This window comes from Cricetulus griseus, chromosome 3, assembly GCF_003668045.3.
Source record: "Cricetulus griseus strain 17A/GY chromosome 3, alternate assembly CriGri-PICRH-1.0, whole genome shotgun sequence".
Taxonomy (NCBI): Eukaryota; Metazoa; Chordata; class Mammalia; order Rodentia; family Cricetidae; genus Cricetulus; species Cricetulus griseus.
The window spans coordinates 59,907,254-59,934,118 of NC_048596.1; the positions used below are offsets into that span (position 1 = coordinate 59,907,254).

At 52.7% G+C, this 26,865-nt stretch overlaps 4 protein-coding genes across 14 annotated transcripts in view; 3 read left to right on the forward strand and 1 right to left on the reverse strand.

Moving 5' to 3' along the window:
- Positions 1–594: 594 nt before the first annotated feature.
- Sct (secretin) lies at positions 595–1,329 on the forward strand. The gene is made up of 4 exons (XM_027409204.2): positions 595–677; positions 770–871; positions 999–1,103; positions 1,221–1,329. Exons 1-4 carry the CDS (start codon positions 595–597, stop codon positions 1,327–1,329), a joined length of 399 nt encoding a protein of 132 aa, XP_027265005.1.
- A 1,661-nt stretch (positions 1,330–2,990) lies between these two features.
- Positions 2,991–11,628, forward strand: Cdhr5 (cadherin related family member 5). The gene is made up of 15 exons (XM_035442116.1): positions 2,991–3,141; positions 3,222–3,397; positions 3,728–3,778; positions 5,348–5,440; positions 5,564–5,665; positions 5,778–5,888; positions 5,980–6,150; positions 6,696–6,786; positions 6,867–6,964; positions 7,077–7,277; positions 7,403–7,516; positions 7,594–7,678; positions 7,775–8,359; positions 10,714–10,868; positions 11,103–11,628. Exons 1-15 carry the CDS (start codon positions 3,048–3,050, stop codon positions 11,532–11,534), a joined length of 2,559 nt encoding a protein of 852 aa, XP_035298007.1. The 5' UTR covers positions 2,991–3,047; the 3' UTR covers positions 11,535–11,628.
- Positions 11,629–13,655: 2,027 nt separating this feature from the next.
- On the forward strand, positions 13,656–17,009 carry Irf7 (interferon regulatory factor 7). 5 transcript variants are annotated; one of them, XM_027408984.2, is made up of 10 exons: positions 13,656–13,771; positions 14,123–14,516; positions 14,601–14,763; positions 14,851–15,058; positions 15,353–15,411; positions 15,486–15,648; positions 15,828–15,923; positions 16,150–16,539; positions 16,624–16,742; positions 16,814–17,009. In XM_027408984.2, exons 2-10 carry the CDS (start codon positions 14,503–14,505, stop codon positions 16,961–16,963), a joined length of 1,362 nt encoding a protein of 453 aa, XP_027264785.1. In that variant the 5' UTR covers positions 13,656–13,771; positions 14,123–14,502; the 3' UTR covers positions 16,964–17,009. The 5 variants fall into 5 exon arrangements, with proteins under 5 accessions (XP_027264785.1, XP_027264786.1, XP_035298005.1 ...); XM_027408985.2 differs by having other exon boundaries at positions 15,582–15,648; XM_035442114.1 differs by having other exon boundaries at positions 15,356–15,411.
- Positions 17,010–17,426: 417 nt separating this feature from the next.
- Phrf1 (PHD and ring finger domains 1) overlaps positions 17,427–26,865 on the reverse strand; it is a 29,610-nt gene continuing 20,171 nt past the window's right edge. For 4 of the 7 annotated variants that reach the window (XM_027408976.2, XM_027408974.2, XM_027408972.2 and 1 more), the window contains exons 10-18: positions 25,180–25,307; positions 23,620–23,801; positions 23,399–23,530; positions 22,828–22,982; positions 19,627–22,293; positions 19,221–19,375; positions 18,790–19,122; positions 18,428–18,556; positions 17,427–17,766 (exon numbers count right to left, since the gene is read on the reverse strand). In XM_027408976.2, coding sequence (XP_027264777.1) covers positions 17,623–17,766; positions 18,428–18,556; positions 18,790–19,122; positions 19,221–19,375; positions 19,627–22,293; positions 22,828–22,982; positions 23,399–23,530; positions 23,620–23,801; positions 25,180–25,307 — 4,025 coding nt within the window. In that variant the 3' untranslated portion in view covers positions 17,427–17,622. The remainder of the gene's footprint in view (positions 17,767–18,427; positions 18,557–18,789; positions 19,123–19,220; positions 19,376–19,626; positions 22,294–22,827; positions 22,983–23,398; positions 23,531–23,619; positions 23,802–25,179; positions 25,308–26,865) is intronic. The other 3 variants (XM_027408979.2, XM_027408978.2, XM_027408977.2) reach the window with 1 other exon arrangement.

The window sequence follows — 26,865 nt, forward strand, 5'->3', positions numbered from 1 at the left end:
CTCCATGGCCTGCTTTTCTCTTTTTCTAACCCATCTCTGCTTTCTGCTTCCAACATGAATAGGCTGTTTTCTTCCATCCAAAAAATGCAACCTCGGGGCCTAAGAGGATTCCCATTTTTGCTTCGGATGCTGGGCTGACCTTACAGGCACTTCTCTGCATCTGTCTCCCTTGGGCTGCTAGGACTCTGGCCTCCTTTCCCCCTTCTGAGGAAGAGTGCTCCAGGGTCTAGGTCTAGGCCAGGCGCCAATATGAACTGAGGCTCTAGAGGCCTGGCAGTGCGGTTCCCTCTGCCTGTCTGAACTGCCATACCCTGTTCCCTGCCCCTGGTCCCAGATGGAGGTGTCCATTTCGCTACCTGGTAGCATTACCCCTCTACTCCCCACGCCCAGCCAGCTGAGGGGCGCCAACACGGCGGTGGGGACAGGAGGTGGCCGGACGACAGCTGGGGGGGCGGCCCTGACCTTCCAGCAATCGATGGGGCGCGGCCGGCCGCGCGGAGCCGGGGCGGTGCCGGAGCCCCCTGCCTGCCGCAGGGGCAGCTATAAAGCAGGGGCGCGGGGCTCAGGCTGCAGTTGCACACACAGAGCCGGACCATGGAGCCTCCACTGCCCACACCGCCGCTACTGCTGCTGCTGTTGCTGCTCGTGGGCTCCGCCGCGCTCCCTGCGCCCCCCAGGTGAGCTGGGTAGGGGGACTCCACTTCACCACGGCCACGCCCACAGGCCCATTTGGTCGTACTCTGAGCCCCCTCACGCCGCCTCTCCCCAGGATCCCAAGGCACTCAGACGGGACGTTCACCAGCGAGCTCAGCCGCCTGCAGGACAGCGCCAGGCTGCAGCGCCTGCTGCAGGGTCTGGTGGGGAAGCGCAGGTGAGCAGCCTGAGGTAGAACTCTCCAGACTTGCTGGTATGGGACAGGCCTGGCATGGTCCCCTATCAGCAACCTGCCACATCCCAATACTACCACTAATTCTAAATTGGGCTGGGGTGGGGGGCAGTGAGCAGGACACAGAAAGTATCCCAGAGAACAGCCTGGCCCGGTCCAAGCCTTCAGAGGACCAGCTCTGCTTGCTGTGGTCGAACACTCAGGCCCTACAGGACTGGTGAGCATTCCACCCTCAGCTGGACTCCTAAAGCACCCTTTCCTGTTCCCTCGCCACGTGGGAGCGTGCGCTCTAATGGTCACTTCTAATCCCCTGACCACCTATCTCCCTCCACAGGCTTCTCCCCAGGCTTCCCCTGGATGGGTCCTGGTCTCCCTGGCTGCCTCCTGGACCAAAGCCTGCCGTCGATGTTTCAGAGTGGACTGAAGCAACCAGGCAGCCCTGATGAGGGAGGAAGGGGCCTGGCTGGAGCCAGGGTTTGGTTGTCCTTGGTATCAATAAAGAAGGAATTTAGACCCTGGTCTTTTAGCTCATGGTGTGGTGATGTCTTATAAAATCAAGGCAACCCCTGCTCAGTGAGCTTGGCAGGTGTGGACAGTTCCGTCAACCTCATACAATGGCTAGGACCACACCCAGCTGCCCTTTGAACTTGGGAGGTCAGCTAAGACATTTCTTCCTTATCTCCAACATCAACTGTACTCCTCTTTCCCCAGTTGAACTCCCCAGTGTCCCACCCTGCCCTGGGATCCCAGGGATCCCAGCCCTGGTTCAGCCATGTGGTCGGGGTGCTTAGAGTAACGAAGAGGCCCAGGCAGGACAGATAGGCTTTACTTGTGAGTGGAAGGACCTGCCTGCATGTCTATGTGGTCTTGGCACAATCCTGAGCCTGGATAGTGATGTCATCTCCCAGTAGACAGCTGTGGGACCACTGAAGGGTCATGAGACAAAGTACTTAATCCTGACAGAGGTCTGGAGACTCAGGCATCCAGAGCAGCTCCGAAGAGGCCCAGAGTGATGATGGCTCTGCAGGCCCTTTCAACACAACACTCCTACCACCCTCCTGGCTCCACCTAGAGGCCTCTCCCCAGCTCTGAGGGATTATAGGGGAGAGGGGAGCAAGCAAGGAAGACTGGAGCAGGTCTAATGGAGGCCTGGGCTGTGTCTTCACTAGGATTCCTGTCTTCCATTAGATACCGCCCCTCCAGCCCCCCCCAAACTCCCATCCCCCCCACTCACCCCCCACCCACCCACTCCAGCTCCCAGCTGTGGCTGGAAGGTTTCATTTGCATCTTATTACCAAGGCCTGTCATGTCCTGCCAGGCCCTATCCTGGGGGAACTGCTGAGTGTCCCAGACAAGCGGTAGCATGCTGGGACAGTCTTTTCCTTTGGGAATAGAACAGAGAAGGGAGGCAACATAATGTGGCTTCAGGAATTTTGCTGAAGGACACTGGAGAGAAAGAGACAAGATGAGGGTTATCCTGATGTGGGTTACAGTCTACATCCCGTCCTTGCCCCCAGCTCCCCAGCCCTGCTCCAGCTCTTCCAGTTCCCCTAGTCCTATACCAGCTCACCCAGCCCGAACCAGTGCTCCAGTCCTGCACCAGGTGCCCCCCAGTTCCTCCCCAGACCCACCTTAAGCCTTTCTAGCTCCCCTGCCCCTGCCCCAGCTCCTCCCCAGCCATTTCTATCCCTCCAGCCCTGTCCCAGCTCCCTCCAGCCTCCTGCAGCTCCCAGACCTATGGTTCCACCCCGACAGGCCTCCTTCAGCACCCTCCTCCTACCTCAGCTCCCCAGGCGTGTTTCAGCTCCTGGGCCCTGACTCAGCCTCCTTAGACCCGTTGCCCCAGTCTGTCCTATATTTACCAGGCCCCACTCCCAGTGGTTCTCAGGATTTTTTTGTTGTTGTTGCTGTTGTTCTCAGGATTTTTATACCTCATGTGTAATGTCTACGGCTTGAGTCCCCACTTCCTGGAAATCCAGGCTGGAATGTGACCTCATGTCCCCTCTTAGTGCCGGCCAGCGGGAGCCCCCTTGGTAGAGGCCATCAGTAAAGGGTCATAAAATGAGGCGGTGCCTGGCAGGGGCGAAGGTCGCCAAGGCAGGAACTGTACCAGCCCTGGAACAAGGCAGCTGGACCCTTCTTCCAGCTGATAGCCGCCGCCATGGGGGCTCCGGCCCTCCTGTGGCCTCCCCTGCTGCTGCCATTGATCATAGTGCTGTTTGGCCAACCTCCAGGGACCTCTGCCCAGAACCAAGGTATGTGCTGGACAGGGGCAGGATGGGTAGGCAGCAGAGCTGGGGTGGAAGGCACCAACTTCTCCTTTACAACTTTCTAGCCTGCTCTGTGACCTCGGAATATTTTGAAATCAAGGAGAACACGAACGTTTCTGAGCCACTGGCAAACATTTCTGTCCCAAACGGTCAGCAGGTGTCCCTGGGATCCTCGTCCACTCCTTCTGCATTTAAGATTGCAGGCGATCAGCTATTTCTCACCGCGATTCCAGATTATGAGGTACAATGTGTAGGCTGGATGGAATGTGCCCCCATGAGACATAGGTGAGCATCCACTCCCCTAGCCTGAAGAAGATTCAGGGGAACAGGGGTTACTGGCTCTGTGTCCCCCACACAGTGAGGAGCCCTTTGGGTCCAGTACTTGGTGGGTCGGTACTGAGGGGTAGGACCACTGGGGAACAAAGTTGCCAGATGCCCCCTACACCCAGGATTTGCCACTGATGGCAGGGGCCCTGGAGAAGTACCGGCCCTCCTAGCCACACTCTCCTAGCCTAGGTCACTGCACTTCCTGTGGGACAGGTGATTCATAGGGCATTGGCTTCATCCTCAGGAAAACCCATTGCTGGAGGCAGTCCTGGAGTGCAAGACTGGAGAGTCTGTGGTAAGTCAACCCCATTATCTGTCCACTCTTGCCCTCTGTCAGAGTACCCCAAGACCACTCCTCTGGGACCTCCCCACAGGGAGTCTGAACATCAGCTCTTACTGGCCACTCCCACACTTCTTTGAGCCCAGACTTCCCTGAACTCCAGATTCAAATTCAGCTAATTTAGGGCTACATACAAGTCAACACCCTGAGACTCCCTAGTCTGCCCCTTACCCCTTGCCTGGGAGACAACTTCACCAGCCAGCCACTTAGCCTTTTGGGGCTGTGAAGGACAGATCTCCTAACTGACCCTTCTAGCAGATCCACTTGCTGCTGTCTTGTCACTGGCCCTCCTCAGTCCCTTTTACAGCATCGAGTCCCTTTCGGGTCATAACCAGACCCTGCCCAGCCTCACAGAGAAACTTCCACATTTTCTTACTGGAACTGAAAGCTAATTTCTCAGCTGGGCAGGCAAGGCTAGGGTAAGCAGACACTGGCCTAGTGGAGACCTTATACCTGCCTGCCCAGGTCAGCATGGAAAAGTCATCTCCTCAGGGGATGTCTAACCCTCTTACTCTGCCCTGTCTACCTCCCTCAGCCTATACCACATGACAGCCTTCACTAAAGGAAGCTTGCAGATACAACAGGCCCCACACAATTTCTGCTCCACCAAGAGCAACTCACACCCTGCACTCCTACCCTGTCCCATGACATGTTACCCACACATGTCTCAGCCCATGTCTCTGACAGATAAAAATTTTAAAAATAATAGCTGGGCAGTGGTGGTGCACGCCTTTAATCCCAGCACTCAGGAGCTAGAGGCAGGCGGATCTCTATGAGTTCGAGACCAGCCTGGTCTACAAGAGCTAGTTCCAGGACAGCCTCCAAAGCCACAGAGAAACCCTGTCTCAAAAAAACAAACAAACAAAACAAAACGAAACAACCCCCCCCCCAAAAAGCAAAAAACAAAAACAAAACCCTTCATTTATAGGAATAGTTTAGTAGTAGAGTATCTGCCTAGTATGGTTGAGGCCATGGACTACACCCCTAACGCACAAATACACATCACAGAGAGACACAGACAGACAGAGAGATGGAGGAGACAGAGACAGAGCAACCATGGCCTTGATATCTGTCACTGGAGAATAGCGCCTTTTCTTCTCTGTCCTTCAGCACCTGGCTGTGTTCACCTCTCCTCCTGGGTCTCAGGAAGGTCTCTCTCTTGGGAAACAGCTGGTTGATTTTAACCTGAAGGCTCCTTTCTCTGCTATTCGTTTGGAGACCTGTTTTTGAAGCTGTGAGGCTGCTCACAGTTTTCTTTCTTTGATACTTCACCCTTACATCTCCTCAGCACACTCACCGCACACATGCTGCCACACTCTAAAATGTGGTTTAGTTTAGTTTTTATGGTCTGAGTTCCTCCTAGCACAGGAGCCCACAGGCCACTCCGTTGTTGATGCCACCCATGTCTGTTGAATGAAAGAGCAAAAGAGTGGCTGAGTGAACTGATGAGGAAGGAAGGAATTAATGATGGGGGGTCAGAGCGCCGTTCCTTCCCCGGGGCTTGACTTGGTGACTTTTCTGCAGGTGACAGTGCTGAGGGTGTTCGTGGTTGTCCAGGATGTCAATGACAATGCTCCGGAGTTTCCCTTTACAATCAAGAAACACGATGTAGCAGAGGTGAGTCCAGTGGAGCCCGAGCAGGTGCCTCCTGAGTATGGAGGGGTGTCTGGGGGACACCGTCAGGGAGATTTCTATACAGAAGCCACAGCATGGCTGGATCAACTTCTTCTCCATCCCCAGGACACCAGAGTGGGTTCAATCGTCATCCCTGGGACAGAACTGGAGGCCAAAGATGCTGACAAAGATGACACCCTAATTTACACTCTCCAGGAAGTGACCCCTGTCAGTGCTTCCCCTGTTCCCACTCATTACCGACCCCTCCCTTCTGATGCCTCCAGGCCTCAGTCCCTCCACCTTCCAGAGTCTCAGGTTGTGCCCTCTCCCCCCTTGTCAGGACGCCAGCAGCTTCTTCTCCCTGGTGGGGCAAAACAACCCTGCTCTGAGGCTGGAGAAGACCCTGGATTTTTACAAGATTCAGAGCATGACCCTCAAGCTGCTGGCACGGGTAAGCAGACCACAGCTACCTGAGTCCTGGATATTCAGGCCCTGTCCAAGACATTGTAGGCCTGACCTGTCAGAGCTGGCTGTTACTACAGGATACTTTGGAGGAAGATAAAAATCCCAGCCACACGGCCACTGCCACCCTGGTCCTGAACGTGCTTCCAGCTGACCTACGGACCCCCTGGTTCCTGCCTTGTTCCTTCTCAGACGGCTACTCATGCATCCAGGCCCAGTACCATGGGGTGGTCCCCATAGGATACACACTGGTAATGGGGAGTAAGAAAGCCCTGGGTCTGACTTGAATCCAGAGCCAAGTCAGAGTGGGTTCAGGGTAGGGATCCAGCAGTGGTCCTGTGATCCTTGAGAGGCTTAGGTGATTTTGTGATTTTTTTTTGAAACTAATATGAATGAATAATCATTCATTAACTATCCCAGCCTCAGGTGGGGGACATACAGACAAAAATCAGTGAGGAGTGTGAACCCTGTGATGTTGGCTGGGATGTGAGGACTTCAGGCTGGGCTGATGCTAATAAAGGACTGCTATGTCCTTGCCCAGCTGACAGAGGGACTACAGGGCAGGTGGTGTCCAGCCAAGGCTACCACAGCCTCCACCGTGCAGAGAGTCACACATGGAGGCTGCGAGTCTTCTTTCTTAAGTTCTTGTTGCCACTGAGTCCTGCTGTGGTCGAGGCTCTGTCCCAAGCAGGCACTGCCCCCTCCTCTATGCTCCAGTTCATGTTTCAAGCCTTGAGGGACAACAAAAGAGTAAGAATTGGGTTGGTTCAACCTCAAGATGTCCCTATCTCCATAGCCATCCCCTCTCATCTTGAGTCCTGGTCCCATCTATGCGGTGGACGGAGATCAGGGCATTAACCAGCCTATCATCTACAGCATTGTGGCAGGTGAGTGAGAGCAAGTCCCATAGCACCTGGGCCCTACAACAGAGGGACCAGACACTAAATTCCATCCCAAATTCTCCCAGGAAACACGGATGACACATTTATCATCAACGCAGATTCTGGCAACCTCACGATGGCCAAAAGTATCCCCAGACCCATGACCTTCACCCTGGTGGTCAGGGTGGGTACCAGTACTGGATGACAGATAGGTCTCCTGCATTCCCTTCAGCCCCAGCTGCAGCCCTAGGTCCAATAAGTCTCATTGCTCACTCCAATTTCCCCTGACTCCCCAGGCTGATCAGGTTGATATGGCCCGCTACTCAATAACTCAAGCCATCGTGGATGCTCGTAATGCCACCGGGACCCCACTCCAGTTCTCTCGGAACCGGTACCATGGCACAGTGGTGCTTGGTTCTAAGGCTGGCACAGAAGTTAAGGACAGGACCTCCCCTTCTGAGATCCTGAGGATCCAGGCTCAGTACCCAGGCTTCCCGGTATGCAGTCCCTCCCTGACTGTCTAGAAACTCTCTAAGTACGACTGGACTCTGGTTCTCTGTCTGGGCAGCTTGGGATGGACAGTAGGACACCCAGGCCCAGGTCTCACTGCAGTCTCACCTAGGACCTCGACTCGGCCACCACGTACCAAATCACCAACTCCTCAGATTTCAAGATGGAGGAGGATGTCATGCTGACCACTGTGGCTATGGAGCATGTCGACACCTTCTATGTAGAGGTGGAGTGGGGAATAAGGGGACCAAAGGTGTGGGGTAAAGAGGGACCCAAAAGGAACAAGCCCCTTTCGTGATCCAGGTAGAAGCTACCAATACTGTGACTATGGACACAGCCACCACTGTTGTTGAGATCCAAGTGACAGAGCAAGAGCCCCCCATCACAGGTGAGCCCCAGGGCCCCCAAGCAGGGTGGCCCCTTCTCTGCAACAGGCATATTTGGGGACAGAGGCAAACCAAAGTTCTGTCCATGCCACCCCCAGAGTCCCCCACACCCCCAGAAGCTGGAGGAACAACTGGGCCTTCAAGTAGCACCACTTTGGAAACCCTTACAACCTCGGGGACCTCTCAAGGATCTGCCACAACCAGCTCTGGGGGAAGCACTGGCCCAGTTCCACCCTCAGGCACAACTCTAAGTCCACCTGCCTCTGCCTCATCCATACCTACTCTTGGAATCAGCACTTCCCCCGAGACAGCCACTCCAGGTGGGGGCTCAACACAGGCCCCTAAGCCAGGAACCTCTCAGCCAGTGGTTCCCATTACAAGAACAACTACCACTCCTCAGCCAGCCACACCCAGTGGGGGCTCCACACAGACCCCCAAGCCAGGAACCTCTCAGCCAACGGTCCCTATTACAAGAACAACTACCACTCCTCAGCCAGCCACACCCAGTGGGGGCTCAACACAGACTCCCAAGCCAGGAACCTCTCAGCCAACGGTCCCTATTACAAGAACAACTACCACTCCTCAGCCAGCCACACCCAGTGGGGGCTCAACACAGACCCCCAAACCAGGAACCTCTCAGCCGACAGCCTCTGTGCTCACCAGGAGTCCCTCACCCTCAGGTAGTCCACACATTTTTTGCCCTGGAGTCACCATCACCCTTGAGTCAGACAGGTTCAGACAGAACAGGGTCCACCCAGGTATTCTGGCCTTACCACACTGACCACCTCCAAAAGTATGTGTCTAGTTCCAGACATGTGGCCCCAGGGGCCAGAATAGGGTGAGCTGAAGAAGGTATGGGGATACAGAAGCAGATTTTGGAGCCAGTGAGTTCCATAATTCCCAGGACAATCTATCTTTAGGGCCTTAGGGTGGGAGCACTACTCCAATAATTAGGGAGATACAAGATAAAAATTAAGATTTTATGGCTGTCAGGGTGTGCTAATGTATCCCTTTAATTGCAGCACTAGGGAGGTGGTAAAAGGAAGATCTCTGTGAGTGCAAGGTCAGCCTAGTCTATATAGTGAATTACAATCCAGCCACAGCTACACACAGAGACTCTATCTTTAAAAACATAATTATGAGCCAGTGATAGTGGCACACACCTTTAATCCCAGCATTTGGGAGGCAGAGACAGGTGGATCTCTAAGTTTGAGGCCAGCCTGGTCTACAGAGGGAGTTAGCTTCAGGATAATAGCCAGGGCTACACAGAGAAACCTGTCTCAAAAAAAAAAAAAAAAAAAAGAAAAGAAAAAGAAAAAGAAAAAAATTATGGCTGGATATAGTGGTACATGCCTGTGATCCAACTAATGGAGAGACTGAGGCAGGAGGATCACCTGAGCCTAGGAATTCAGGGCTAGACTGGGCAACATACTGAGGCACTACTACTAAAAACCAAAACAAAAAATACAAAACACACACAATCAGGATTCAGGAGGTGACTTATTGGTAAAGTAGTTGCCTTCCAGACACAAGGACATGAATTTGGTTCCAGAACCCACATAAAACAGCTGAGCGTAGGAGAGTGCACTTACAATTCCAGTGTTGGGAAGCCAGAGACACGAATAACCCTGCAGGTCACTGACCAGATAGCTTAGCCATGGCCAGTGCTAGGTCAGTAAGAGATTGGTCCTGCCTTAAAACATAAGCTGGGGACTGGCAAGGGGGTCAGCAGGTGAAGGGCCTTCCCACATACACAGTAGAAGAACACTGACTTCTGCAAGTTGTCCTCTGACCACAACATGTACTAACCATACCACTCAGCACCAGCACAAATACACACACTACATAAATAAACTTAAAACATTCACGCACACACACACTCACACACACACATATATATATATACATACACTCACATACACACACACACATATATACATACATTCATGTACTCACACACACACACACACATATACATACACTCATGTACTCACACACACACATATACATACACTCATGTACTCACACACACACACACTCACATATATACATACACTCATGTACTCACACACACACATATACATACACTCATGTACTCACACACACACACACACTCACATATATACATACACTCATGTACTCACACACACACACTCACACACATATATACATACACTCATGTACTCACACACACACACACACACATATATACATACACTCATGTATTCACACACACACACACACTCACATATATACATACACTCATGTACTCACACAACTCTCACACACACATATATACATACACTCACATAGTTACCCCACACACACACACTCACACACACATATATATACACTTATGTACTCACACACACACACACTCACACACACATACATACATACACTCATGTACTCACACACACACACACACACACACTCTCACACACATATTTACATACACTCATGTAGTTACACCCCCCCCCACACACACACACATACACTCACGTAGTCACACACACACACACACACACACATATTCTCAAGGTTCCCACTGAAAGATTTTTGTACTGGTCATTTAGCTGTACCCACAGCTCTTCAGGGTACAGGATCACAAGGGGCCACACAGAGTTAGGGTCCCACAGGAATGGTCACCAGTGGCAGTTTTACATGGTACTTCTCACGAGTGTTCTCTAAAAACTGTGTCAAGTGTCACTGAACCCTGCTTATGGTCTAAGTGCAACATGTATTCAAAATTGGAGTTGAAGGCACATAAGATAAAGCTCACATTCAATTGTTCACAACATGCCGTTGAAGGCCATCCTGATGTATCAGAAGCTGGTGGCCATGCCATCAGGGGCCTTGAGATGCCCAAGCAGCCTCCCTGGTGGAGTTAGCACCGGTTCTCAGAACCTCAGCTCTAGTGGGTGGGCCAGGCCATGTCTGTCATGTTTTCATGGTACCTCAGGCTGGCCCAGGTTATACAGGGAAGTGCTTGGGAGTGTTCCAGCAGTAAGTGGTCAAGTCATGGTGTCTTGGACAGGTACACAAGGAGAAGACCAGCGATTTTCTACAGTGGACATGGCAGTGCTGGGCGGAGTGCTAGGAGCGCTCTTGTTGCTGGCCCTTATCTGCCTGTGCATCCTCATCCATAAGCACTACCGTCACCGGTTCAATTGTTGCTCTGGCAAGGTTTCGGTAAGGGCCTCGGTGGGGAACTGGACTAGGCAGAGTAGAAACAGGACTAACCCAGCAGGGCTGGGGAGTCATAGAAAGAAGGGGGGCATGGAGGGATGAATGTGAACATCTGGGGAAAGGAAGCAGAGGTAGGCAGGGGAAGCATGGGAGCCAAGGGGTGCGAGGAGGGTTAGGAAGGCACTGGCGGGAGTAACTGCGCTGCCGCTTATGCCTCTGCTCTTGCTGCACCTGTAGAAGCCGCCGCCGCCGCTGAGTGTCTATGACAACCTGGCCTTCTTCCCAGACCACAAGGCCAGCTGGTTGTCCACCTCCAACCCGCAGCCACAGCCGGACCCGGAGACCGCCCGGCCGCCCTCGGGGCCCCAGAGCCCCATGTCGTCCAGTCTCACGCCCCCCAGCTCCGCGCCTCCTAGCCCCGAGCTCAGAGCTCCTGGGTCCCCTAAGACCGTGCAGGCTGGGGACAGTCCTTTAGCCGTGAGATCTATCCTGACCAAGGAGCGGCGGCCAGAGGGGGAGGGCGGCTACAAGGCCGTGTGGTTCGGCAAGGACATCCGGGAGGAGGCTGACGTGGTGGTCCTCAACGAGCCCGCGGCAGGCGTGGACAGCGCCAGTGCCTCAGGAAGTGAGGGCAGCGACGAGGACAGCCCTAACCAGAGTTATATCTAGTGCGGCACCATCACCCTCCACTCCAAGACACTCCCTTTTCCTCCGCAAATTAAAGCAGCACTTTCGAATTCTGGAGTCACAGGGCGGGTGTGCGGGAACGAATGCCAGAGAAGGTCGCTCAGCAAAGCTCGATCGCTCGATCGCTCATGCCCCCTCTTTTGGAGCGGGACTATCCCGATACCCCACCCCCACCCCACCCCCACCTTCCACGCCCCGGCCCCCCCCCGCTCCCCCAGCTCCGTCCCTCTGCCCCCCTCCCCATCCAAGCGCGGGAGGGAGGGAGCCCGGGGAGTAAAACACCTGCTGTGAGCGCCCAGCTGCGCGCTTCCGGATGCCCTCTCTCCCACGGTAGCAGGCGGGGAAGAGGGAAGTCCTCGCTGGAGATCTTCAGCGCTTGGCCCAACGTGGACAGCTTCCCTTGAGCGAAGTGAAAGAAACAGAACCGCCCACGCCACATACACGTTCATTTGGGAGAGGGTGGTCTCTGGGACCTTCCTGAGGGTCACAACCTGGTTCAAAAGTCTGGCACATGCATTTAAAGTCAGCATTCGGGTAGCAGAGGCAGGGGGATCTCTGTGAACTTGAGGCCAGCCGGGTCTACAAGAGTGAGTTCCAGGGCAGTCAAGGCTTTGTAGAGAAAACCTTTCTCAAAAAAACAAAACGAACCCAAACCAATAAAAAGGCTGTTCAGGCAATGAACAATGCACTCTGCCCGACACAGAAACTTCGCCTATGAGAAACAGGGGCCTGCAGGTCATGTCAGTAGACGGAGGTTACACACGGCTCTCTGGGGCTGTTTGGGGGGGGGGGTAACATCATAATCTGGGTTCTTCCAGCAGAGCAGTCATGACATATTTCCTAATGAAAAATCAACCCGAATATCTTTCCAGAAGTTTCTATTTCTTAACAGTATTTGAATATTTAAAAAAAATGACAGCTTTATCCGTTTATACAATGTATTTTTTGGTTTCATTTAAACTGGTGGTTTTCATGGCCCATTTCCTTCTCTCAGCGCCCCCCCCCTGCCGCCCCGTTGGAAACCTTCTCAACAAGTCTCCCCCTACTCTCATCTTTTCTGAGCAGCCCTCTGAGTTTAATTACTTTCTCCATCCAGCTAGAACAAGGACAAATTACCACCGGATAAACGACACCCCCTACCTTAAAGGTTGCCACTAGTGGGGGAGGGGCCTGGGCCCATCCCATATCCATGATGAACTGTTAATGAGACCAATCTTATGGAGGTCCTGTGTGGATAGCTGCAGTGAGCTCATGACAGCAATGGCTATGTCATGCTCAGAAGACATCTCCTTTTGCACATCTCTCCATCCTCTGGCCCTTTCTACCCTCTTTTGGGAGATGCCTTGGAGGGGGTGGTAGAGATGTCTCCTTCGGGATGAACACTCCACCATCACTTATTCTCTGCTCTTGGGCCAGTTACAGGATTCTGCTCATTGCAATTAGAAGCTTCTGTAATGAAGGCTGGATGCAACACTAATCTGTAGTTATATTTTACATTTTGAGACAGGATCTTACTCTTTAACCCAGAAGGATTGGTCCTGAGATGGTATTACAAGTATCGGCTTTGGAATATTCTTCTTTTGTGTGTGTGTGTGTGTGTGTGTGTGTGTGTGTGTGTGTGTGTGTGTGTGTGTTTGGTTTTTTGAGACAGGGTATCACTGTGTAGCTTTGTAGAACAAGCTGTTCTCGAACTCAGAGATTCCGCCTGCCTCTGCCTATCAAGTGCTGGAATTAAAGGCGTGCGCCACCACCCGCTGAAATATTCTTACTTGTATCATTCTCAATGTGAAGCCGCTCTTTAGACTACACTTCCCAATACTTTACTGAGAGTTAAACAAAACAAAAGCTGCTGACTTTGTTTGAGATACCCCGCCTTCTCCTGCCGTGTTTTCCTGAGGAGGTTTAGAGGGAAAGACTTTTCCCACTCTCCCACCTGGGCAGCCAGGCGGGTAGACTAGGCTGCCACTCCTCCCACTGAACCTCCGAGGCTTGGCGGTGCTGTCCAAAGCAGGGTCAGCCTTTCTCACTGAATCTATGAAGGACTTGGGCGACTGTGATTCTGAGAGTGGAGTGCCCCCGGCACGTGATACCCCAATGGCGTCAGGAGCCCTTAGGCCACACCCAGCTGCACTCCGCCCCGCCCCTGACCCGGGTCCTATAAAAGTACTGGCCGCGTCCTTCTCACTGAGATAAAACCGTCCCGGCGGCTCCGGCACCAGGTATGCGGGACCCTTAGCCCACGCAGGGAGGGAGCGAGCTTGTGCCACAGGAGGGGGCATTCTTGTCCTCTCCACGGAGTAGGGAACGATCGAGGAAGGGAAGTGTAGAGGATCAGGGACACAGGAGGGCAGAGGGCCCGGCGGGATCTGCCATCAGAAGATCTGCAGGTGGGGTTGGGATCTGTATAAGGATAGGGTGGAGGTCGAGGACTGCGGCACCCGTAGCCATTGAGACACAGGGAAGCCCGCGGCTGCCCGAGAGCTGTTCGGGCTATTTAGGTTTCATTTTCCCGGGATGCAGTTTCGCTTTACTCGCTTGGGCCCGCCCCTTTTTCCATCCTGTCTTTGCAGGGTCCAGCCTGCGACAGCTGATCCAGGCTTGGACGCTGGATCAACACCTGTGACTTCACGTGTGCGTTCCCGCTACATCTGTAGTCACATCTATAGCCACCCTGGCAAGAGGAATCCACACTTAGGTTTGGAACCTAGGTGGCTACAAGTTCTCAAACCTCATCTGTGACCCTCAGTACCCTACACCTGGGTCACATTTGTGACACTTAAATTTCCACCTGAGACCAACAAACATAATCACATTTGTGACACTGGGCCACACTATCTGTGGCTACACCCTGAAACTTTAGTGACACCCAAGGGACTCTTACCTCCTGATTGCTCCAGTGACAACAACACATCACAGAGTAGGACCTACTCTTGATTCTTCCAAGGGAGCAATGGCCACAGAGAGGTGAGAACATGCCCACCCAGGTTGTGTCAGTTCCTGTATGCCTTGCCCTTGGTCCTGGTCATAGCGTTGCTGCCCTGCTTGCAGGGGGCCCCAGCGCATGCTCTTCGGAGAGTGGCTACTGGGTGAGGTCAGTAGCGGCCAGTATGAGGGCCTTCGGTGGCTGGACGACGCTCACACAGTCTTCCGTGTGCCCTGGAAGCATTTTGGTCGCAGGGATCTGGATGAAGCTGATGCACGTATCTTCAAGGTGGTATCCAATCCAGCCCGCTATACAAATCTGCCGCAACTCCCAGGGAATCCATCCTCAATCCATGTTCTCTGTCCTCTCCTTCAGGCCTGGGCTGTGGCCAGAGGAAGGTGGCCACCTAGTGGAGGTAACCTGCCACCCCCAGAAGCTGAGGCTGCTGAGCGAGCAGGCTGGAAAACCAACTTCCGCTGTGCACTCCACAGCACAGGGCGCTTTATCTTGCATCAAGACAATTCAGGGGACCCTGTTGACCCCCACAAGGTGTATAGACTTAACCCGGAGCTTGGATGCACTGGTAAGGGGTGCCATAAATAGGAATGGGTCAAGGAGGTACATGGACTGTTGTCTTGGTGGCTTCCTGGCTGGATTTGTGGTTTTTAAAACTGGTTGGGTAAAGGTTTGATTGTACTCCCAGTTGCTCTCTTTCTAAGGTGTATGGGGTTGGGGTGCAGCACGTTTCCTCCCGAATCAGAGCCTTGGGCTGAGTAAGCTCAGCCCAAGGGTACAGGGAAGAGAACTTTTGGAACTACTCAAGCATCATAACTAGGTTGCAGGTCAGTCTCAGATCCAAATTCCCCCTCTCCTTCAGAAGGCCCCGCCATGGAAAATAGGGAAGAAGAGACCCTCAGCAATGCCTTACCTACACAGGTACAGTCTAATTGGCTCTTCCTAAGTGGGAGGGATGAACAGCTGCCTACCTACCACTATGCTTTTCCTTACAGGGTGTGTCCTTGGGACCATTCTCTGCAAGAGGAAATGCTGGGCTCCAAACCCCAAGCCCTCTGCTTTCTGGTGATGCTGGGGACCTCTTGCTTCAGGTTCTGCAGTACAGCCTCCTGGATAACCACCTACTGGGATCTGACTCAGTCCCATCACAGGATCCTGGTGAGTGTCGGCAAGAACGGTTACTGAGCTGGGGCTAAACTAGAGAACCCCCACCTGCCCCAGGCTGTATGAGAGTCCTTGGGGACAGGAGGAAAGATAAGGATGCCAGCATGACAGGAGTGGGGAAGCTAGCACACCACGATGGGCAAGATGGACAGGCAGCTTCAATTTGTCCTCAGGCCAGGAGCAGGAACATGCTTCTGAGGATCCTCATGCAACATGGCAGGTGGAAGCTGTCCCCAGCCCGAGGCTTCAACACCCAGCTCTGATAAGCGGTAAGGACTTGTGAACCTGTTGGTGTGGGATAGAGCTGTGGTGCTAGCACAGGTCTTCCCCAGCACACATCTATTACCCTCCACCCCCCCCCCCGCCCCCCCCCCGCAGAGCACTGCATCACTCACTCACCCCTCATGTAACCTCCAGTGGGAGGTGAAAGGGTCCTAGGGGGTGGGACAAAGTGCCCCACCCATACCCACCACTCATAGCTTGGTCTGTACACAGAGCGCAATCTAGGGTACCTGGATGTGACCATCATGTACAAGGGCCGCACAGTGCTACAGGCAATGGTGGGGCACCCCAGGTGCGTGTTCCTGTACAGCCCCATGAGCTCAGCGATAAGAACCTCAGAGCCCCAGCCAGTGATTTTTCCCAGCCCTGCTGAGCTCCCGGATCAGAAGCAGCTGCATTACACAGAAACACTTCTACAGCATGTGTCTCCAGGCCTTCAGCTGGAGGTGCAGGGGCTGTCACTGTGGGCCCTGCGCATGGGCAAGTGCAAGGTGTACTGGGAGGTGGGCAGCCCCATGGGCTCCACCAGTTCCTCCACTCCAGCCCAGCTCTTGGAGCGCAACTGCCCTACCCCAATCTTCAACTTCAGCACTTTCTTCCAAGGTCAGTGAGGTGCCTGTTAGGGGTGCTGTCCTTGTGGGTCCCTGGGCCTTCTCTTAACTGCTCACCAGAGATACCTCCTAATAGAAGTGGAAGAGTTTCAGGCCCGGAGGCGACAAGGATCACCACACTACACCATCTACCTGGGTTTTGGGCAAGACTTGTCAGCAGGGAGGCCCAAGGAGAAGAGCCTGATCCTGGTCAAGGTAGAGTCTGGGTGGGCAAGTACAGGTGGGGGTGAGCTGCTGGGTGTGGCCCTAACATGTTCTTCCCACAGTTGGAGCCATGGCTATGCAAAGCATACCTGGAAAGAGTGCAGCGTGAGGGTGTGTCCTCCCTGGACAGCAGCAGTCTCGGCCTGTGCCTGTCTAGCACCAACAGTCTCTACGACGACATTGAGCACTTCCTCATGGAGCTGGGTCAGTGAGCCTAGCCCAGAACTGTAACTCACAATAAAGAGAGTCTACAAGCAGTGCTGTCCTGAGTCAGGTTTACTCCCTGGCTGTATGTTATCCTCTTTACTGGACTTGTGGGGTCCCATGAAAGGAGGTGAGCCCCCATCCCTGCACACTAATCCTCTTTTGTAGTGCTCATCTCTACAATGATGAACTGGCTTGAGTTACCATGCCCCTTACTGGATCCAAAAGCCCTAAGACAGCATTGGGGAGCACGCTTACAGTGCCAGGTGTACTGGGGAAGGTGGGATATGTGTGAGTCCCTGAGACCCACAGCACTATGTCCTGTCTCCTAACAGAAGCAAAAGCAACTAGAGTAACAAAACTGAGTGAGTGCTGGCAGGCAGCTATGTGGCAGATATAGGAGCTTCCCACTGGGCCATCAGGCTTTCTGAAACCAAAGAAGCTTCACCTTCCAAGCACGAGTACACAGAAAAGTTTCTAAAGATAAGCCATTTTTGATAAATTAGAACACAATGGAAACAGTGTATCTATAATATACATATAAAAAAAGTCCAGTTTTCAATTGTAAGCAAGACAGGTGCAGACAGGTGTCATGGGAAGCTCAGAGGCACGAGCGCTGGTAGCCCCATTTCTTTCCTACTGGAGCCACTCCTCACAGTGGCCAGCCTCAGGCCTCAGCACCCTGAGTGGGTGGTTCCTCCCCAGCTTCAGTCTTTTTGTGCCTGCGCATATGCCGGTATTTGTCCACATAGGCCTTCACCAGGTTGGCCACCTTCACGGGGTTGATTTCACCACTCTTGCTGTGGCAGATCTGAAGAAAGAATACAATCACACTGAATGTTCTCTACTGTCAGAGACCCAGCCAGGCGCCCTTGTCCTGCCCCTCCACACAGGCCCTTGGTCTTGTTAAGAGTACACACACCCCTCCCACACACACACACCTGTAACTACACTTAATAGAGCTGTTGAAGTTTCTCTACATGTGTCAGTAGGAAGCTAGAGACTTGTTCCTATAGAAAGATCTGGCCATCTCTCAGGGACTTGGTTCCTCCAAGAAACTGGATGGACTGGGAAAGTTTAGTTTATTTATTTATTATGTATACAATGTTCTGCCTGCATGTATGCCTGCTTGCCAGAAGATGGCACCAGATCTCATTATAGATGGTTGTGAGCTGCCATGTAGTTGCTGGGAATTGAACTCAGGACCTTTGGAAGAGCAGCCAGTGCTCTTAACCTCTGGAGCCCGGACAGGGGTATTTTAAATTCCTCATCTATGTTATTATTTAGTTTTAACAAGCATTGTTTGCGGGGCACTTATTAGGAGACAGGACTGATCTAAGGCTTCAGCCACCTGGCCCAGCTGACGGACTCCACACTTAGACCCAGGAGTCCGTGTAAACAAGGAATGGCAACTGCCACATGCAGATCTAGCAGGTTGTCAAAAGGCACATGTTTGCCTGCTTGCAGCCTACCTTCTGCACAGCTTTGCGCAGGATATCCTTGTACTCCTCCTTGGTCACTTCTCTCTTTTGGTAGAAGGGCTTAATGGCCAGCTTCACCTCCTCCACAGCCCGCTCCTGCATGTGCAGCTTCTTCATGTACTAGGAGTGAGGACATGTGTGACCCTGTGGCAAGATGGCCAAAACTGGCCTGTGGGCCCCTTGGTGGGAAGTTAGCAGTTCTGGGATGGCCCTTCACCCAAGAACACTAAAGGCAATGGGCTCGCTGCTCTCTTACCACCCTGACCACGCCCCCAGGCCTGGCTGTATGCTATAGCTAAAATCAGGCCCAATAAAACAGGGGCTGGGGCTGTGGAAGGACAGGCAGCACTCACCTCCTCCTTTTTGGTCTTCTCAGCAGCTGACTTGGGAGTAGCAGTTCTTTCCTCTGAGTTGTTGGTGGTGGTAGGAATAGCTAGCTCTGAGGTTGTGGCTGGCATATTAGACACTGGGGCCAGGCTCTGTGCTGCACCACAGCCTGCTAGGGGGAGGGTCCCCTGCAGGATCAACTGGACTGAGGGCTGGCTGACCAGTGCATAGGGCAGGATGCTTGAGGGCTGAGCCAGGGGTGGTGGCATGTTGGGGCTGTAAACCTGGGCAAGAATACCCCCTGCTGAGTGTAGAGTCCCAACAGCTGGCAGCCCTTCTGCCCTGGAAGCACCAGGGGGCTGTATAGAAAGGAAGCAGTGCCATGAGGTCTAAGCCCTAACAAGGGCAGCCCAAAATACCCAGCACAAGGACCATGCTCCTCTAGCCCAGCACCCACCTGAGAGGGATCTGCATCAGGTAACCCAGTCTCCTGGAGCACGTGGATGGGAGGGGGCAGGTCGGAGAATGGTGCCTGCTGAACTCCTATGAGGGCCCTGTCCTCTGCATCCCAGTCTCCTTCCTGGGGCCTTTGTGGCCTCTGAAGTGGTGTCCCTGAGGACCCAACAGACAGCGAAGGTGGGTACCTTGTAATCAACCCTGACCAAAACACTTTCAGAAAACCAGCAGCGGGAACCAAGGCCAAGCTGCAGATCTGTCTCTAAGAGGCTGGACTCAGCTGGGGGCCCCAAAGAGTCAGAAGAGGCTCTTGGGGTGGCTGCCTCCCTGCCTCATGTCTGCTCCACACCCCTGATTCACAAGGACAACCACCACCAGGGGCCCAGCCATTGGCAGGGCCAACTCACTTGGAACTCTGTCGGGGGTTGGGGTGTTGTCCTCTGCTTCCTGCAGGTTCCAGGTGACTCTTTTCACCAGGGTTCTGGACCGTAGCAGTGGGGCCTGGGCCACAGCATCCTTGGGCTGGACTGTTTCACATCCTCTCCCACTTAGCAAAGGACTGTCCTTTCCCATGGGGACCACACTCGGGGTGCTAAGAGTTGCAGCAGCGGTCTCTACAGTGTCTTGCCTAAGCAGGCACTGATCTGAACGGGTCAATGCCTGGGTTGCAGGCTTTGAGATATCTTCACTATGAACCAGTAACGCCTCCCTCTGGATAGTAGGTAGAGTAGTGTCCTGTGGAAGGCTGGCTGGGGGCACTGTGGGATTTGATGGGAAGTCTCGCTCAGGGGAGGAGTCTGTACTCTCAGGGGAAGGTGGTGAGCTCATGTCATCGAGCTGAATGAAGATGGCTTCATTTGAAAAATCTTCAAAGACGTGGCCTGCCTCCACAGAATCACCATAGTCTAGGTCCTCAGGCACACACTCAACTGGTTCTGCCAGGACAGGAGGGACATCTGGAGGGTTCAGGTCAGCCACAACCACCTCTGGCAGGACACTTACTTCCGGGACTGGCTTGGCAGGGTGGTTTCCATCCTGCCCTGGTTCCTCCTGTCGAGCAGGGGCTGGGGAAACCTCCCTCACAGCCTCCTTCTTCTCTGGGGAATGGGGCCGCTTCTCACGGGAACGTGGCCTCCGTGACCTATGCTCCAAGCTGGGTGACCGAGACCGCCACCTTCTTCTCTCTCGGGACCGAGTCATACTCTCCTTCTTGTCCATCCTCTCTCGGCTCCTCTCCCGATGTTTGTGTCTCCGGTCCCTCTCCAGGCTGCTGTGGGGTGAGCAGTCCCTGCCTCGAGACCTGGACCCTGAATGTCGCCTCTTTCGTCTCCTACTCTCATGGCGCTCACAGGAAGAACTGCCAGGACTCCCTGAGCGGGACCTGGACTTCCTCCAGCACCTGCCATGACCCCAGGGGCCCCGCCTCCGCTCCCTGTCCCTGTCCCTGTCCCTCCTCCTCTTTGCTCTGTCCTGGCTGCTGGCACGGTCACTGGAAGACCTCCGGCTCTTAGCCTTGGCTCTGTGCCTCTTGGTGTGTTCTTCAGACACTGGAGACACTGAACGTGAGGTCCTGTCCCTGGAGCCAGACCGAGTGCTGGAGCGTGTCCTCTGGTGTTCTTTGGCAACCTTCTTCTTCTTAGTTTTCTTCCTGCTGCGGGAGCTGGAGGTGGAGCGGGAACGAGATGGGGACCTGAGCTCCACAATCCTGTGGGTGGTTACCTGTGGAGCATCTGGACTTGGTGGAACATCTGGCTCCACAACAGTCACACATGTCACCGTCCGTTCCTCAGAGCCAAAGAAGGGTGTACAAGACACTCCATCCTCATCATCCCAAGGCTCTGGTGGGGATGGCCGCTGAGTTCGGACTGTGGAGCCCTGGATCGCTGTAGGTTCCATCTCCCCAAGTCCTTCTTGCTCCATATCAGAGGCTCCCTCAGCAGGTTCCTTGGCCAGGAACTCCAGCATGCCAGACACAGACTCACCAGGGGGCTGGGGCTCAGGCTCCACTTCAGTCCCAAAGTTGCTTTCTACCCTGTAGGAGGTAACACAGCGCACAGTCTGGAAGGCTGGGGCCTTTGGGCTGTTGATGGAGATAGTTCTCGTGATCTCAGAGGGCAGAAGGCCTGGGCCAAGACTCTCAGGGCTGCTGCTAGGAGGGCTGGAGTCTGAACCAGTGGGGTCAAAGGGGTCATAGATTTCACTCTTGAGTTGTTTTGGTTTCTTGATGGAGAAGAGGGGTGAAGGATTCTCCTTCCTCTGCACCTTGCTATCTACTGGCCGGAATGTGTTACAGAAGCCAGGGCTAGACAGCTGGCTGCAATGTGCAGTGTTCCCAGGGATGTTTATCCTGAAGCTTTCAAAGGTAGATCCGATGCTCTTTCCTCTTGAGGGTCCTAGGGGGGCCACGCTGCCATGGGAGCTAGGGGCAGGAGGGCGAGTACCACCAGTGTGTGAGCCAGTCTCCTGGGGACCCCTGCTGCTGGGCTCATTGTCAGGCCGGCCTCGCCCTGGCTGCCCAGGACCTTCCCTGCCAGTCAGGCGGCTGATGCAAGTGCTGGGGAGCTCCACGGTCTGTCCACTGGCTGGGGCCTGGTCCTGTGTGCCGTCACTTCGGTCCCTGTAGATCTTTGGTATCCTGGGTAGCTTTGAGAAATCAGGTTTCCTGGGATCTGTTTTCTGGGGATGCCCAGGAGTTCTATTTTTAGATGGAAAGTTAGAATGAGTAGTCATCTTAGATGAGGCAGAACCAAGAGGCAATGCCCGTGTATTGGAACCATTAAGCCGAGGGCTGTTATTCTGTTTCACAGTAGGCCTACTCTCATTTGAAAGGTTCCCAGCCTGACTTGAACGTGGGGTCACCAATGAGTCCAACCTTACAGGTGTCTCCACTGTGCGGCCAGAGATATGGCGAAGGGCTGCTCTGTCCCCACAGCTCAGCCCTGAGCTCTGTTGCCTGTCTCCCATGAGTCCACTGGATGTGCTCCCTGAGGGTAGTGCTCCAGTCTGCAGGTTGTCTCTGGACCTGAACTCTTCTCTGGATTGAGTCACAGAATTTCGCTGAAGAGAAACAGGAGCTAAAAAACAGAAGTCAGATAGCAACCCTTCCCACCTCCTGTAAGAAGTTCAATGATATGTCACATAAGATCAGAGGTGACACTGAAACTGTTGTTTCCAGAGTGGACACTTCTTGCCACCCCACAACGGGAGTGACATGGGCAGATGTACCTCTGCCCATCCTGTGGGAAGACAAATGCCCTCGCTGCCATGTAGTCTCTCTCTTTTCAGACATGACCATCTTCAAATGGGTCCCATCTAGTGTGACACAGACAAGAAGCTGCAGATGGAGGCACTGCCCACTCTTGACCATGCTGGCTCATAGGGCACTGGGCACTAAGTATCTGTGAAAACTGTCCTGGAAATGCCACACTCACCTAATTATACTCAGGCATGGAAGGACCCTGACAGAAACTCACAATGGTTATGCTTTTAACAGTGTTGTCCCCAACTCAGGGCAAAGCCTGAGAGCCTGTCCAACTCATCCATTTCTAGGACTGTGATTTCACATTTCCAAATCCATAAGGAAGGGCAGCAAGCCCATGGGTGCTCACCTGCCCTCTTGGCACTGAGAGAGCCATCCCGGTGGATAACAACGTCAGCACTGCTCATCATCAGGAGGCTCTGGCCGGACAAGATGCTCCCCAACAGGTCAGGAACTGGGGCCTCCTCCACGCTGGGCTCTGGGGCCACAGCAGGGAGCTGCCTCCTATAGACACAGACCAGAGAGTGGTTCTGCTAGCTTAGTCTCTCTGCATTCCTCTGGCTGGAATTCCTACCCACCAGCCCCGACACGAAGGCACCAGGTGTGTGCCAAAGTCACCTATAATGTATGTCGCCCACTCTACCACTAAGCAAGAGTGGGCAGGAGAGTATCTCCACCTGTTGGTAACCAAGACTCCTGTCCTGCCCAAGGACCCCTTCTCTCTCAGAGACTGCGGCCAATGTGGCCTGTAGCTGTGCTACTTGACTCTGAGACAACTAGCTTTGAGGTAGCACCCAGAGCCAACCTCAAACACATCCGCAAGAGGAGTTGCTCAGCCACTTCACTACAGGGCACACAGAAAGGATAAGCAATTCAGTGTCCTTACCCACCCCAGATGCTTCTGCTGCCCCATACCATACCTAGAGAGCCCCATGGCGACAGGTCTGGCCACAGGCTGGTGAGACTGCAGGGCTGAGCGGGACAGCACTCTCCTCTTAGCACTTAGAGGGGAAGGTGGATCTACAGATGGTTCCTCGTTGCTGGAGGGAACACTGACAAAACAGACCATTCTATCAGTTCCCATGCAGCCTAAACAAATCGGAGGATGAGCTGGGACACTGGGAGTCACCACTGCAGTTACCTGTCAAAGGGGTCCAGCTCATAGGGATCTCCAAACAGAGACAGAGAAGCTGCTCCAATATCTGCCCTCATCAGCCCCAGAGTGGGGTCCACTGGCTTGTACACTGAGGGCATGCTGGTGCCATGGACAGGCCTGCGGAGGCCTAGTGTTCGTGCGATGCGAGAACGAGATGTGACTTCATTCTAAATTAAAGTGACAGATAAAATTTCAATAAATGACTGGCATCCTGCACATGAACAGCCACACAAGAACAGTTGTGAACTTTTAACAGTATCACAACAGTAAACTATTCCTAAGACAATCAAGGGGCCACATGCCACTTCCCCTAGATTCTGAGCTTGGGTGGAACAGAACACCACCTTCAGCTAGGACTTCTCCCCAAGGAGTGATTCTTTCCATACCTCTACCTTGGGCATGGCCCCAGATGTTCTATTAGGGGAGAAAAAGGAATCACAGTAATTGCAGATGAAGAACGTGAGCTCAGGATGGAATCTACAACATTCTAGAATTTCCTAAAAATTAGGAAGAAAGCACCGACATTGCCAGGCCCTCACCTCAGGACACAAAGTGAGGGCTAGTGACCAACACTATCTACTTAACTTTCTCCTATTTAGTCACAGCCACAAGAATCTGTTCTGACTCTTCAGAACACATGTTCAGCTGGGCGGTGGTGGCGCACACCTTTAATCCCAGCACTCAGGAGGCAGAGGCAGGTGGATCTGTGAGTTCGAGACCAGCCTGGCCTACAATAGCTAGTTCCAGGATAGGCTCCAAAGCCACAGAGAAACCCTGTCTGGAAAACAAAACAAAAACAGAACACATGTTCAAACTACTGTCTATGCATGTCTTTATATACAACCATACTCTACAGAACATTTATCAGGCAATGGGCTAACAAGCATAAATTCACATAAAAACACAGGAAACACATGGCTAAGGGTTTTTTTTTTTTTTTTTCCTCAGCTTCCTGTGTCTTTACCAAATTTGTCTCATGGCAGCAGGGCTGAGTGAGGACACAGCAACTGAAATAAGTCCAGGCTATGTGCTCTGAGGACTTCAACTCAGTCTGTCCACACCTGCCCCTAGAATAGGAGTGAGAGCTTTTTGATCTCACCAGCGAGGAACTACTAGGTGACTCGGCCCTTGAGCTTTGCAGTCTTCCCTCTCTGCCTCTATATTTCAGGGGTCATCATATATAACTTTTCTTTTTGCGGGGTGGGGTGGGTGGGTGGGGTGGGGTGGGTGGGGTGTGTGTGTGTGTGTGTGTGTGTGTGTGTGTGTGTTCCAAGACAGGGTTTCTCTTGTGTATCCTTGGAACCTGTCCTGGAACTCCTTGAATTCACAGAAACCCACCTGCCTCTGCCTCCTGAATACTGGGATTAAAGGCATGAGCTTCCAGCCATCATACACAACTCCCCACCCCAAAGGACCTAGAAACATACCCACCCACCTCTGAACTGTTCCACAGAGCAACAGAAAAACAGCCATTCTGTTGCTTCCTGCTGCAGAGCCATATAGGGGAGCTAGACTGTTAAACTGGACACTACTGAAATAGCCCACCTTCAGCTTCCTCCCTTTTGTCTTCCTCACACGGTGCTGCCGTTTCTTAGCTCTTGTACCCCCACTCTTACTTTTCACAGATGACCTGGACCGGATTTTCTTTCTTCCCAGGACTTTCTTCCGTTTCCCTAAAAAGACAACATTCAATGTCTATGATTCAGTATCTGCAGGGCCCTTCCTGACCAGGTAAGCAGGTCCTCCAGGTCTGGTGGGGGAAAGCCCAGTAAGCTAGGGAGAGGATCTGGGCACCTCAGGATTGTGTGCTGGCTTGAATTTTACATACAATACACAGTGTGTGTGTGTGTGTGTGTTCACACATGTGTGCACACAATGTAGGTGACCACGAAGGAGTAAAGTGGGCCTTAGAACCCCTGGAACTGGAGTTATAGTTAGCTATGAGCTGTCCAATGTGGGTACTGGGAACTGAACTCAGGTCCTTTTGGACAGTAACAAGCACTTCTCTTCAGTTGAGCCATTTCTTAGCGCCCCGATTTTACAGATAACCTTGAATTCTTAATCTTCCTACCACCGCTTCACAAGTACTATATGTGTGGCTCTCTATTTTTAACTTAAATTTATTTACTGTTTTCTTTCAAAGACTTCTTTTCCTTTCTTTTAAGATTTTAAATTAATTTATTTTTATTTTATGTGCATTGTTGTTTTACCTGAGAGTATGTCTGTGTGAGGGTATTGGGTCTCCTGAAAATGGAGTTATAGAAAGTTGTGAGCTGCCATGTGGGTCTGGAATTAAACCCAAGTTCTCTGGAAGAACAGTCAGTGACCTTAACTGCAAAGCCACCTCTCCAGTCCCTAGTTACTTTTGCATTAACAATTATCTCAGCCTGTAGCTGGTCTGGAATTCATGGCAATTCTTCTACCTAGCTTCTCAATGTCGGTACATGCCTTGCTTAAAAAAAGTTATTTTGGAAGATTCTCTTCATTTTATGTATGTCCATCTGCTTTGTCTGCATGTGCACAGATGCGTGTGATACCCAGGCACTCAGAAGACGGCGTTGGATCCCTAGAACTGGAGTAACAGGCAGTTATGAGCAGTCATGTGAATTCTGGGAACCAATCTCAGATCTCCTGCAAAGCAACAAGGGCTCTTTCTTAACTTTACTCAGCCATCTTCCCAGCACCCTTGTCTTGTTAGGTTTTCTATTGCTGTGAAGAAACACCATGACCATGGTAACTATTACAAAGGAAAACATTAAAATTGAGGAGGCAGCTTACAGTCTGAGAGGTTTAGTCCATTATCATCATGGCAGGAAGTATGGTTGTGTGCAGGCAGACATGGTGCTGGCTACACCTTGATCAGAAGGCAACAGGAAGTGGACTGTTTCACTGGGAGTAGCTTGAGCATAGGAGACCTCAAAGCTCAAACCCCATAGTGACACACTTCCTCCAACAAGACCACACCTTCTCCAGCAAGGCCACACCTCCTAATAGTGCCACTCCCTTTGGGGACCATTTTCCTTCAAACACAACCCCCCCCCACCTTTAAAATTTTATTTGTTCATGTGTTATAGAAGTCAGAGGACAATTTGAAGGAATTGGTTCTTTCTTTCTACCATGTGGGATCTGGAGATTAAAATCAGGCTTGTTAGCTAGCATCTCTATCTGCTACCATTTTTTGCGACATGTTCTTACTGTGCAGTGTAAAATGACCTTGAACTCTTAATCCTC